This window comes from Neoarius graeffei, chromosome 4 (genome assembly GCF_027579695.1).
Source record: "Neoarius graeffei isolate fNeoGra1 chromosome 4, fNeoGra1.pri, whole genome shotgun sequence".
Classification (NCBI taxonomy): Eukaryota; Metazoa; Chordata; class Actinopteri; order Siluriformes; family Ariidae; genus Neoarius; species Neoarius graeffei.
Window position 1 is genome coordinate 70825914 of NC_083572.1, and position 14294 is coordinate 70840207.

The 14294-nt window shown below is 38.4% G+C and overlaps 1 protein-coding gene across 11 annotated transcripts in view; it reads left to right on the forward strand.

Annotated features, from left to right (window-relative positions):
- The window catches only part of LOC132885195 (sodium- and chloride-dependent GABA transporter 2-like), a 289130-nt gene that overhangs the window by 238692 nt on the left and 36144 nt on the right, over positions 1-14294 (forward strand). Inside the window, exons 16-17 of one of the 11 annotated variants that reach the window (XR_009654557.1) lie at positions 85-200; positions 7211-7309. The exons of 7 other annotated variants lie outside the window; for them this stretch is intronic. Coding sequence is in view for 2 of the 4 variants with exons in the window: in XM_060919567.1 (XP_060775550.1) it covers positions 59-121 (63 nt within the window). In the remaining 2 variants the exon portion in view is untranslated. Of the gene's footprint in view, positions 1-58; positions 641-4031; positions 4392-7210; positions 7310-14294 lie in introns of those variants that run through there. 3 more of the 11 variants (XR_009654558.1, XM_060919567.1, XM_060919568.1) reach the window with 3 other exon arrangements.

Sequence of the window (14294 nt, forward strand, 5' to 3'; positions counted from 1 at the left end):
TGTGTCTATGTATATAATAATCTGCCTGGTTCTTTGTATACTGATTTTTTTTTTTTAGCTATTGTCACATTTCATCTTCCTTAGAGACTACGTGCTCTCTGCACCCCAGCAAGTGACCTGAGGTAAACACTATGCAACTGGAAGCTATGGGGGATTTCTTACCCAATTACAAAGGCAAGGACATTCCTGAAGCACAAAGGGTAATAGTTATCAACCATGCATATTTCAAAAATACACTTTTAAATTGGCCTATGGCCTCTCCTCAGCTGGAAATGCTGTGACAGTGTTTGATTACGTTTTTGTCATTAAATTGTGAATATTGTCTGTAAAAAAAAAAAAAAGAGAGAAAAAAGAAAACTAAATTGTAGACAAATTGCTGTTTGTAAATGTGTAGAGTACATTTTGCCAATTTAAACAATAAAGGGATGGGGGCGTGTAAATGGATCAGAATGAGAACACGACTTTTATAAACATGGCTTATATTCTCAAATAATTGTATTGGAGAAGTGCTTTATGCATGAACTGTGGCTTCAGTCATTATAAAATTAATGACTATTACATTATTACTGCAATCATTCCTTCCATCCATCCAAAAAAATCCATTATCTATACCACTTACAGTGGTGCTTGAAAGTTTGTGAACCCTTTTGAATTTTCTATCTTCATAAATATGACCTAAAACAACATCAGATTTTCACACAAGTCCTAAAAGTAGATAAAGAGAACCCAGTTAAACAAATGAGATAAAAAAATATTGTACTTGGTCATTTATTTATTGAGTAAAATGATCCAATATTACATATCTGTGAGTGGCAAAGGTATGTGAACCTTTGCTTTCAGTTTCTGGTGCGACCCCCTTATGCAGCAATAACTGCAACTAAACATTTCTGGTAACTGTTGATCAGTCCTGCACACGGGCTTGGAGGAATTTTAACCCATTCCTCCGTACAGAACAGCTTCAACTCTGGGATGTTGGTGGATTTCCTCACATGAACTGCTCGCTTCAGGTTCTTCCACAACATTTCGATTGGATTAAGGTCAGGACTTTGACTTGGCCATTCCAAAACATTAATTTTATTTTTCTTTAACCATTCTTTGGTAGAATGACTTGTGTGCTTAGCGTCGTTGTCTTGCTGCATTACCCACCTTTTCTTGAGATTCAGTTCATGGACAGATGTCCTGATGTTTTCCTTTAGAATTCACTGGTATAATTCAGAATTCATTGTTCCATCAATGATGGCAAGCCATCCTGGCCCAGATGCAGCAAAACAGGCCCAAACCGTGATACTACCACCACCATGTTTCACAGATGGGATAAGGTTCTTATGATGGAATGCAGTGTTTTCCTTTCTCCAAACATAACGCTTCTCATTTAAACCAGAAAGTTTTATTTGTCTCATCTATCCACAAAATGTTTTTCCAATAGCCTTCTAGCTTGTCCATGTGATCTTTAGCAAACTGCAGACGAGCAGCAATGTTCTTTTTGGAGAGCAGTGGCTTTCTCCTTGCAACCCTGCCATGCATGCCATTGTTGTTCAGTGTTCTCCTGATGGTGGACTCATGAACATTAACATTAGCCAATGTGAGGGAGGCCTTCAGTTGCTTAGAAGTTACCCTTGGGTCCTTTGTGACCTTGCCAACTATTACACGCCTTGCTCTTGGAGTGATCTTTGTTGGTCGACCACTCCTGGGGAGGGTAACAATGGTCTTGAATTTCCTCCATTTGTACACAATCTGTCTGACTGTGGATTGGTGGAGTCCAAACTCTTTAGAAATGGTTTTGTAACCTTATCCAGCCTGATGAGCATCAACAATGCTTTTTCTGAGGTCCTCAGAAATCTCCTTTGTTTGTGACATGATACACTTCCACAAACATGTGAAGATCAGACTTTGATAGAGCCCTGTTTTTTAAATAAAACAGGGTGCCCACTCACACCTGACTGTCATCCCATTGATTGAAAACACCTGACTCTAATTTCACCTTCAAATTAACTGATAATCCTAGAGGTTCACATACTTTTGCCACTCGCATATGTAATATTGGATCATTTTCCTCAATAAATAAATGACCAAGTATAATATTTTTGTCTCATTTGTTTAACTGGGTTCTCTTTATCTACTTTTACTGTAAGACTTGTGTGAAAATCTGATGATGTTTTGGGTCATATTTATGCAGAAATATCAAATTCTAAAGGGTTCACAAGCTTTCAAGCACCACTGTATCCATTGAAGGTCAGGAGGGGCAGGTGAGCTGGAGCCAATCCCAGCTGACTTCGGGTGAGAGGCAGGGTACACTCTGGACAGATCTCCAGTCTATTGTGGGGCTAACACAGAGAAATAGACAGCCATACGCATTCACATCTATGGGCAATTTAGAGGAGCCAGCTGACCTAATCTGCTTTTTTTTTTTTGACTGTGGGAGGAAACCAGAGCTCCCAGAGGGATCCCATATAGGTACAGGGAGAACATGCAAGTTCCACACAGAAAGGCCCCAGTTGATTGACAGATTCAAACCCAGAACCTGCTTGCTGTGAGGCAACAGTGCTAACCACAAAACCACCATGCCATGTAATCATTCCTTTGGCAAACATTCAAAAAGTTTGTTTTTTTTTTCAGTACATAAACAGACCCCCAGGATTTTGCTTCCCTTTTTTGTGATTGTTGCAGGCTAAAATGTCTGATGTTGCGGGGGGTTTTCCAAAAAATTGCGATGAAAATTGCGGTGTTTTTTTTTTTTAGGTCTTTTTGCAATTACATTGCGGGAGGAAGTGAAAGTTGTGAGAAATTGTTACGATTTTTTTTTGTGATTAAAATTGAGTGATATGTTAAATATTAAGTTATTACTGAAAAACTATTGATTAAAAAAACAGACACTGAGAAATGGTCCTGTAAACAACTTTACCAATATAAAAGATTACCAGGACTACAAAAATGCAGAAAAATAGGCTTTACTTATCCAAATGCACCTGTTGGTTCAAAAGTTAAAATATAATATAAATGCCTCAGCTTTCATGTAAGAAAAAAAACTATTAATACTAGTACTGTGTGCAGGTAGTCTCTCCTGAAGACTAAATTAAACAATAATTATAAACTAATAAAATAAATGGCTCAGGCTTCATAGAAGAAAAAAAAACAATTTGAACAGAATCTCACAGTATGATGCTGAAGCTGCCTAAACAATGGAAAATAAAATACCATTTTGGCAAAAATGTTGGCATCCATTAATTTCTTGTATTAAGTAAAAAAAAAAAATGTAAAGTGCACACAGTCCTTCACTGTAAACATAACACACTTTCAGTAACAGAATTTAAGCCTACATAAACACTGACTCACACATGCAGTGTTGCCAGATACTTCTGACGTTTTCCAGCCCAAAATATGTTCAAAACCCGCCAAAATGCACTTAAAACCGCCCAATTAATCTGGGAACACTGCGCACATGCTGCTTCTCTTTAACGTATACACGGAAGTAAGGCGGAAGGTCACCTCAAGACGATGCCAACGATTGGTCAAATTTGCGGGAAAGTTGCGGTGATTGGATATAATTGCAACACTGCCCTGAATTCACGGGGATTGGTTGAATTTGCGTTGAAGTTGCAAATCGCAACATCACGAAATCCTGGAGGGTCTGAAAAAACAAACTGTTGTACACAAACTGTGGAACTGCATTTTTGTGTGCAAAAAAAAAATGTACATTGTATAACGTAGCATTATGTGAATATAGTACAATAAGAAGTGTCAACATACAGTAATGCCCTGCAATGAACTGGCAGATTCTGCCTTGATGAATTAGAACTGCAATCAAGATACAAATAAAGAACTACCTTATGAAGTACTCAGTAAGGTTACTTGTTAATATATGGACTTTGTGTTATTTTATTTAAGAAAAAATTTGGTAATTAGTCATTAATTTAAGAACATTCTTAAAATGAAGTTAAAAAAACTACTTAGCATTTGTGATTTTTCATGAAACAGACTAAAAATTTGTTTTTTCTTTGCAAAACAGGATTTACAAGCTTTTACCTTTACAGATCACAAGTGATGATTACAAAATGTACACTACATATCCATCCGTCCATCCATTATCTGTAGCCGCTGGTCGCAAGCAAGCTGGAGCCTATCCCAGCTAACTATGGGCGAGAGGCGGGGTACTCTACATATCTACAAATATGTAAATACATTTCCAAATCTAAAGTTCATATAACAAAACCTATGCTCTGTTACAGTTTAGAGGTTTTTAACTACCTACTTGGTGACAAAGCAAATAGCAATATTATTGAGATTCAAAGTGCCTTTTCGAGCCTATTTGTTTCTACTTGATTTCCCACTCCACTTTGTTCAGGGAATCGATATACTGTAACCCAGGGGTGTCCAAACTGATCCATAAAGGGCCGTGTGGCTGCAGGTTTTCATTCCAGCCATGCAGCAGCACACCTGATTTGGCTTATTCAATCAACTGACACACCCACCCTTTAATCAAGGGTGGGTGTGGCTGCAAGTATTTGACTGTGTGAAGACAGTTCAGTTGATCGAATGAGCCAAGTCAGGTGTGCCGCTGCATGGCTGGAATGAAAACCTGCAGCCACATGGCCCTTTATGGATCAGTTTGGACACCCCTGCTGTAACCAGATTCTAAACAAGCAAAACTTCTCTGAGAATAAATCAGCCATTCCAGACAGATTATGCAGTGATTTCTCAAGAGAATTTCAGCCATATTTGGCATTATTGGTGCTTGCTAGTCTTTATGGAGAATGTTTTCCCCCACATGAAGATTCAAATTCAGAAGTTGTTTACCTCAGAATTGTATAGTTTCTTGTTCCCATGTTTTGAGTCATAACTGAAAAATGTTGATTTTGTCCATCTAAAAATTTATCGAAAAGCACAGCTGTTCATTTTATGAACTGAGAATTGTGTGACTAATTTTTATCAGGGTAACCATTCTATATAACTACAACCCCAATTCCAAAAAAGTTGGGACACTGTAAAAAATAAATAAAAACAGAATGCAATGATTTGCAAATCTCAAACTAATTTTTTTTCTTTACAATAGAACATAGACAACATATCAAGTGTTTAAACTGAGACATTTTATTATTTCATGAAAAATATTCTTTTTGGAAACCATGGACACTGTGTCCTCCAGACTAAAGTGGAGAGGGAATATCTGCCTTGTTATCAGTTCAAAAGCCTGCATCTCTGATGGTATGGGGGTGGATTAGTGCCTATGGCATGGGCAGCTTGCACATCCGAAAAGGCACCATCAATGCTGAAAGGTATATACAAGTTTTAAAGCAACATATGCTCCCATCCAGACAACATCTTTTTCCAGGAAGGCCTTGCACATTTCAGAAAGACAGTGCTAACCCGCATATTGCATCTATTACAACAGCATGGCTTCATAGTAGAGTAAGGGTGCTGAACTGGCCTACCTGCAGTCCAGACCTTTCACCAATTGAAAACATTTGGCGCATCATGAAACGAAAAATACGACAAAGACAACCCAGGACTGTTGAGCAGCTAGAATCCTATATCAAGCAAGAATGGGACAACATTCCTCTCCCAAAACTCCAGCAACTGGTCTCCTCAGTTCCCAGATGTTTATGGACTGTTGTTAAAAGAAGAGGGGATACTACACAGTAGTAAACATGGCCTTATCCCAACTTTTTTTTTTTTTTGAGATGTTGCTGCCATCAAATTCAAAATTTCTTTTTTTTTTCCTTAAAATGGTATATTTTCTCATACAACATATCAAATGTTTAAGCTATGTTCCATTGTGAAAAATATATGGGTTTATGAGATTTGCAAATCATTGCATTCTGTTTTTACATTTTACACAAAATCCCAACTTTTTTTGGGACTGTGTGTGTGTGTGTGTGTGTGTGTGTGTGTGTGTGTGTGTGTAGTACACTGTATTGATATGCAAACTTTCAAATGTTACTTAATCAGAAATTGTAAATCATTGCCAAAATTTGGCATAATGCAAGGTAAACTTTAAAGGTCCCATACTGTGAAATATGGAGTATCAGATTATTTTTGAACATAGAGGCTGGATGTAGTAGAGAAACACTGAAACTTTGAAAATGTCTCCCACTTCAAACAATACAACGCAGATGAGACTAATGAATCTTGTTTCACAAAATAACAATCATTTTGTAACTATAGTTTATCCTCTACAAAGTGTTAAGCATAGAAATCAGTGAGAAAAGCTCAGACTGTACCATGAAATCCACCCCCTAAATTGTGTGAACTTTGACACCATGTTATTTTGAATGGCACGTTAAGACATTTTAGGCAGTATTGTTTGGCGTTGGGTTTTGATTGGTGTACTGCTTTTAATACAACACTACTAATGTCTTTTTGATATTAAAGAAACACGCATCATGCATTCTTTCTAGGTAACTGGGGTCAAAATTAGGCTACTTCTAAAATCCTCAAAATAAAATAAACCTCCTTTCATCATCAGTTTTCCTTCTTAGTTTTGCTCTTTTGCTTGCCTCTGTGGAATAAAGTTTGGTGGCTGAGATTGCTGATTTGTTATACTGTGTGCTTGACCTAGTGATGCTAAAACTGCCCTTGCACAGCACACTGAGAATTGTACCAGTAGTTCCAGTGGCCTGTCCATCTCTGTGAAATAATTCAAGGATAATGACCGAAATGATTCGGTGCAACCCTCATTCAACTACTGTATATGCAGTTGAATGTGAGTGTAACTTGTAAATGTCTTTGCTGATCTTAAATATAGAATTGTGAGAAGTCTAGGTGTTCACTGCTGCAAATTGGAAATTTCACTGTCTTAGTGCACATCCTTAGGGCTCCTCAAAAAGCACATGAGAAATGAGATTCATCACAATGCAGTTTAACTGAAAAAAAATTTTGTAGGTTAAGATAGTAATTATATGGAATTGTTTTAATAAAATACGAGTGTATGGAATAGTTTTTTAAGCATTAAATATTAGAAATATCTTAAATGTAGGTGTTTAGAATCAATAAATTGTAATGTACATGATTGCTAAAATGAGATGTCAATGTCCGGTGTTGAGATGTCCGTTTAATATAATTATGTACAATGATAGTTATGATATTCATTTTACTGTGGTGCAGTTTATTATAGTTTTGTATTCTTTTAAATCTGATATCACCAGTCTATTACACTGTCTTTCATGATGTATGGGGTAACACTTGTCATTAAAGGTACTTTTATTTTCCAAAGATTTCGACTATGACTTGTCTTAAGACTCTGTGTCTGTACATCAAGCTGGCTGAAGTTGTGAAGCACTCCAAAGATGCCTAAATTCCCCCAGAGACTGAAAGCGGTCCTCCAAAGACTGTATGCTACAGTCTACCACAGCATTAAAAAAAAAGATACTTCCAATCTCATTGCATCAGCTTGTGGCTCATCAGCTGCCTCATAGGCAAAGTGCTTTTTTTGTGGACTGCAACCTCTTCTCCTTCAGCACTGCCTCAGTGTCCATTTGCGCACAGATCTCTTTTGCTGAGACCTGTGCATCTTTTAAAACCAGTTGTCCTGTAACTGATTAAATTGTCTGTTTTTCTGAATGAGGCCCACTGCAACATCAAGCTGCATGTTGGCTGATTGAAGGAGTTTGCTTGTGGTGTTCATTTTGGAGAGAATGTCATACCAGATCACACCACAAATGTAAAATCTAAATGAACTGATTTCTTCAGCAAGTGAGTGGGCCTCAGCTTCCACTGTGGAGTCATTAGTCTTTTCCCTGACTTCCAACAAAGCTTCTCTCGCCTTGTCTGCTTGGTAGCGTAAAGGTTCAATACTTTTAATTCGGCTTTCCCATCGTGTTTCACTCCAGGACTTGAGTGTGATGTCCACATGTTTTTGCAAAATGGCCCACTTTTGAGGAGAACCTGAGAAGAGACTATAAAGTTTTTCCACATTTCCCAAAAAACAAGTGGCATCCTTAGATGCTTTGGCAGCATCTGAAACCATGAGATTTAAGGTATTAGGGTTCCTACATGTTTTCCATTTCAAAATTCCATACTTTCCAAACTCAAATACCCAGCCTTCATGGGATATTTCAGACCATATTTGACACCACAGTACAAATAACTAGATGTATATTATTTAAATAAATTTTAAAATCTAACTGTTAATGTACACTGCAAAACCCGATAAGGTCACTGAGCTCAAAAATTTTATTGAAACCGATTACATAAAAATTTTTGAGGTAAGTAACTTAAAAATTTTAAGGTAAGATTTCTTAAAAATTACAATTAAGTGTAACTAGTGTATTTTTTAAGAAATCTTACCTTAAAAAATTTAAGTTACTTACCTCAAAATTTTTTACGTAATTGGTTTCAATAAAAATTTTGAGCTCAGTGACCTTATCGGGTTTTACAGTGTATGTTACATTATGAGTATGTAAGCTAGTATGTTGCCAAATAATTGCCAGAAGCAAATAAGTATGTATTCTTTCATAGGGTCCAAATTTCTAGTGGCTCCCCTGTGGCACAGTGCTGTAGCTCATACAAATCAGTTAAAACCAAACCCAGACAAGTTCAATGGACAGCATTTTAATCAAGCTGCAATGCTAAAATAGTGTTATTCTGTTTCTGCCATGTAAATTTAAAAAACTAAACTGATATCTTCTACTTGTAACAGTAACAGGAGATGTTGATGGACAACTCATCAAAAGAAAAGGGAAAAGTTCACTGACTTTGCTTCACTGAATATTAAATGGAGTAAAACTGTTTAAAAATCATTGGTGACAACAAGTTTAGAACACACTCCCCCTTTGTCTTGTGTGTCTCCCTCTGTCGTAAGCACACACACCAATGGAAACAGAGGAAACCAGTTGCATCCTGCTGCAAAGACTGGTTGAGTGACAGAAATCCATACACACGTTCAAATATGAAGATAAAACATGGTAGTAAGACATATCGGGCTAAGAGGTCTTGTGCGAGTACCGCACACAAATAAGTAAGGGCAACCATGTTCTCACCCACATCTGTTCTAAAACATACACCTACATACACACCCATGATATTTGCCATCATTAACACCTGGGGCAGCCCCGCAGCCCCACAACAAAGAGGTAAAACTTGCCAGCTCTCCAAAAACTTACAATTACCCATTCTTACATTTATAGTGTTGCAATGTGCATTAGTGCAGCTTTTTTTTTTTTTTTTAGTTCTGCAGAGGTACGACGGAGCCCAACATGCTGACATCAGCTAGTTCACTGATGACAGATGACACAGAAATCACCTCAGCCATATCACGCGCACATCTTGTCTTTCTTTAATTCAGTGACATCAGACTCATGCTGATTTGAACATTTTAGCTTAATTTTATATTTTAGAAAAGAATGTAGGGGCAATAGTCTGGAAACAGAAATATTGTTCCATACTCTCCTTTTTCTATACTTATTCACACCTGAAAATGACCAAAATCAAACTCCATACTTTTCCATACTGTGTCGGAATGGCTGAAGTACACTATATTGGCAAAAGTATTTGCTCACCCATCCAAATTATCGGAATCAGGTGTTCCAATCACTTCCATGGCCACAGGTGTATAAAATCAAGCACCTAGGCATGCAGACTGTTTTTACAAACATTTGTGAAAGAATGGGTTGCTCTTAGGAGCTCAGTGAATTCCAGTGTGGAACTGTGATAGGATGCCACCTGTGCAACAAATCCAGTCAAGAAATTTCCTCGCTCCTAAATATTCCACAGTCAACTGTAAGCTGTATTATAAGAAAATGGAAGTGTTTGGGAACGACAGCAACTCAGCCACGAAGTGGTAGGCCACGTAAACTGACGGTGCGGGGTCAGCGGATGCTGATGTGCATAATGCGAAGAGGTCGCCGACTTTCTGCAGAGTCAATCACTACAGACCTCCATACTTCATGTGGCCTTCAGATTAGCTCAAGAACAGTGCGCAGAGAGCTTCATGGAATGGGTTTCCATGGTCGAGCAGCTGCATCCAAGCCATACATCACCAAGTGCAATGCAAAGCGTCGGATGCAGTGGTGTAAAGCACGCCACCACTGGACTCTAGAGCAGTGGAGACGCGTTCTCTAGAGTGACGAATCGCGCTTCTCCATCTGGCAATCTGATGGATGAGTCTGGGTTTGGCGGTTGCCAGGAGAACGGTACTTGTCTGACTGCATTGTGCCAAGTGTAAAGTTTGGTGGAGGGGGGATTATGGTGTGGGGTTGTTTTTCAGGAGCTGGGCTTGGCCCCTTAGCTCCAATGAAAGGAACTCTGAATGCTTCAGCATACCAAGACATTTTGGACAATTCCATGCTCCCAACTTTGTGGGAACAGTTTGGAGCTGGCCCCTTCCTCTTCCAACATGACTGTGCACCAGTGCACAATGCAAGGTCCATAAAGACATGGATGACAGAGTCTGGTGTGGATGAACTTGACTGGCCTGCACAGAGTCCTGACCTCAACCCGATAGAACACCTTTGGGATGAATTAGAGCGGAGACTGAGAGCCAGGCCTTCTCGTCCAACATCAGTGTGTGACCTCACAAATGCGCTTCTGGAAGAATGGTCAAAAATTCCCATAAACACACTCCTAAACCTTGTGGACAGCCTTCCAGAAGAGTTGAAGCTGTTCTAGCTGCAAAGGGTGGACCTACGTCATATTGAACCCTATGGATTAGGAATGGGATGTCACTTAAGCTCATATGTGAGTCAAGGCAGGTGAGCAAATACTTTTGGCAATATAGTGTATGTGCACCACAAGGCACATAAAAAGCACATGGATTTTTTGCTAACCAGACCCTCCAGGATTTCGCGATGTTGCGATTTGCAACTTCAACGCAAATTCAACCAATCCCCGCGAATTCAGGGTGGTGTTGCAATCATATCCAATCACCGCAACTTTCCCGCAAATTTGACCAATCGTTGGCGTCGTCTTGACGTGACGTCGACAAACTACCTTCTGCCTTACTTCCAGTGTTGCCAGATTGGGCGGTTTCAAGTGCATTTTGGCAGGTTTTGAACATATTTTGGGCTGGAAAATGTCAGCAGTATCTGGCAACACTGCTTACTTCCATGTTTCTGTTCAAGAGAAGCAGCATGTGCGAGTCAGTGTTTATATCAGCTGAAAGTGTGTTATGTTTACAGTGAAGGACTGTGTGCACTTTATTTTTTTTACTTAATGCAAGAAATTAATGGATGCCAACATTTTTGCCAAAATGGTATTTTATTTTCCATTGTTTACCCTGGTGAAAAATTAATGTGCTAAGTGTACTAAAATTTAGCGTACTTTTGTGTACTTGAAGCCACACTAATCATGAATATACTTCAAGTGTGTTTATGATTAGTTAACTTGAGGCATGCTATTTTGGAACAACTAATTTTGTACTAAATATATTTTAATTGTAATTAAATTGTAGAAAAGTACAACTTGAAGTGTATTTAGTGTACTTTTATGTGCTAAAGTGGAACAACTTAAAGTATATTTTGTATACTTTAAGTATATGACTTTATATGTACTAATATATGCTTAATTAGTCAAATTAAAATGTACTTTGTATTATAGTACACTTTAGAAATTAGTACACTAAGTACACTTTAGAAATTGCACATAACTTTCACTTAAAGTATATTTTAGTATAATATATTTCTATAAAGTGTAATATAGTATAATTATTTTAAAGTGTGTTAAAAGTGCTAGCGTGAAAGTGTGATGTTAGTATACTTTTTATATATTTACAAAAAGTACAATTTGTGTAAGTACATTTTCAATATACTATTGAAAATATGAATATACTTTAAATACAATAAAGTACATTTTTTTCGCCAGGGTAGGCAGCCTGCACACAGTAATAGTATTAATAGTTTTTTTTTTCTTACATGAAAGCTGAGGGGCGGCACGAACCACAGCAAGAAGGTCCAGGTTCGAGCCCCGTGGCCGGCGAGGGCCTTTCTGTGCCGAGTTTGCATGTTCTCCCCGTGTCCGCGTGGGTTTCCTCCGGGTGCTCCGGTTTCCCCCACAGTCCAAAGACATGCAGGTTAGGTTAACTGGTGACTCTAAATTGACCGTAGGTGTGAATGTGAGTGTGAATGGTTGTTTGTGTCTATGTGTCAGCCCTGTGATGACCTGGCGACTTGTCCAGGGTGTACCCCGCCTTTCGCCCGTAGTCAGCTGGGATAGGCTCCAGCTTGCCCGCGACCCTGTAGAACAGGATAAAGCGGCTCGAGATAATGAGATGAGATGAGATGAAAGCTGAGGCATTTATATTATATTTTAAGGTAACTTCATGTTGTGCTGTGAGGTTCTATGCACTTTACCTTTTGAACCAACAGGTGCATTTGGATAAGTAAAGCCTATTTTTCTGCATTTTTGTAGTCCTGGTAATCTTTTATATTGGTAAAGTTGTTTATAGGACCATTTCTCAGTGTCTGTTTTTTTAATCAATAGTTTTTCAGTAATAACTTAATATTTAACATATCACTCAATTTTAATCACAAAAAGAGAAAATCGCAACAATTTCTTGCAACTTTCACTTCCTCCCGCAATGTAATCGCAACAAAAACCTAAAAAACACTGCAACTTTCATTGCAATTTTTTGGAAACCCCCCCGCAACATAAGACATTTTAGCCCACAACAATCACAAAAAAGGCCCGCGAAATCCTGAGGGGACTGGCTAACAGCTTCGCCTGCACACTTTTATTTCTGCTTTTCATGTTTGCCCCATTGTCATAAGATTGTCCCCTACAGTCCTGGAAAGGGATTTTCAGTTCGTCACACTTGTTAAGAATTAGTGTGGACAGGCCCAGACCAGTAGTTTAAGGGGCTAAGAGGAAATCCCAAGAAGTGTTCCTTTATCTCTGGTGTTTTGCCAAGACTTACAATGCACACGTCAAGACACCTATCAGTCCCCTCAGGATTTCGCTTCCCTTTTTTGTGATTGTTGCAGGCTAAAATGTTTGATGTTGCGGGGGGTTTTCCAAAAAATTGCGATAAAAGTTGCGGTGTTTTTTTAGGTTTTTGTTGCAATTACATCGCGGGAGGAAGTGAAAGTTGCGAGAAATTGTTGCGATTTTCTCTTTTTGTGATTAAAATTGAGTGATATGTTAAATATTAAGTTATTACTGAAAAACTATTGATTAAAAAAACAGACACTGAGAAATGGTCCTATAAACAACTTTACCAATATAAAAGATTACCAGGACTACAAAATGCAGAAAAATAGGCTTTACTTATCCAAATGCACCTGTTTGGTTTAAAATATAATATAAATGCCTCAGCTTTCATGTAAGAAAAAAACTATTAATACTAGTACTGTGTGCAGGCAGTCTCTCCTGAAGACTAAATTAAACAATAATTATAAACTAATAAAATAAATGGCTCAGGCTTCATAGAAGAAAAAAAACAATTTGAACAGAATCTCACAGTATGATGCTGAAGCTGCCTAAACAATGGAAAATAAAATACCATTTTGGCAAAAATGTTGGCATCCATTAATTTCTTGTATTAAGTAAAAAAAAATGTAAAGTGCACACAGTCCTTCACTGTAAACATAACACACTTTCAGTAACAGAATTTAAGCCTACATAAACACTGACTCACACATGCAGTGTTGCCAGATACTGCTGACGTTTTCCAGCCCAAAATATGTTCAAAACCCGCCAAAATGCACTTAAAACCGCCCAATCTGGCAACACTGCGCACATGCTGCTTCTCTTGAACGTATACACCAGGCCTATTCAAATAGCGGCCCAGGGGCGAAATTGGCCCGATTGAAATTTAATCTGGCCCGCGGCAGATTTTTTAAAACAAAACAAAAAACATATCTACCATACGTATGTGCCGCGGTGCACAGTTTTCTCTACCACTCTGGCACAGACCAGAATACAGGTCGTCTCCATGGTGACAAACACTCATTCTCGCCAATTCTCACGATGTGACACTCCATGCAGCTACAGCAGTGGCAACATGGCACTGTCCAAGCAACATCGCAAAGTTGACAGAGAAAACCATAAATTTCAAAGCAAATGGACTGAAAAGTACTTATTTACTTTGCCAACTACTGCAAGCGATAGACCTGTGTGTTTATTGTGCCACGAATCTGTAGCTGTGGCCAAAGAGTACAACGTGAAGAGACATTTTACAACAAAACATGCTTCATTTTCTGAGCAATACCGAGAGGGCTCCGAGGAGAGACGAAGGAGAATAGACAGACTGGTAACTTCTTTTGAACAAAGTCAGCGTGCAATTGGTGGCTTTTGCACAGAGCAAGAGAGAGCTTTTATTGCATCTCTACGAGTGGCGTGGATACTGACAAGAAAAAAAAAAAGAC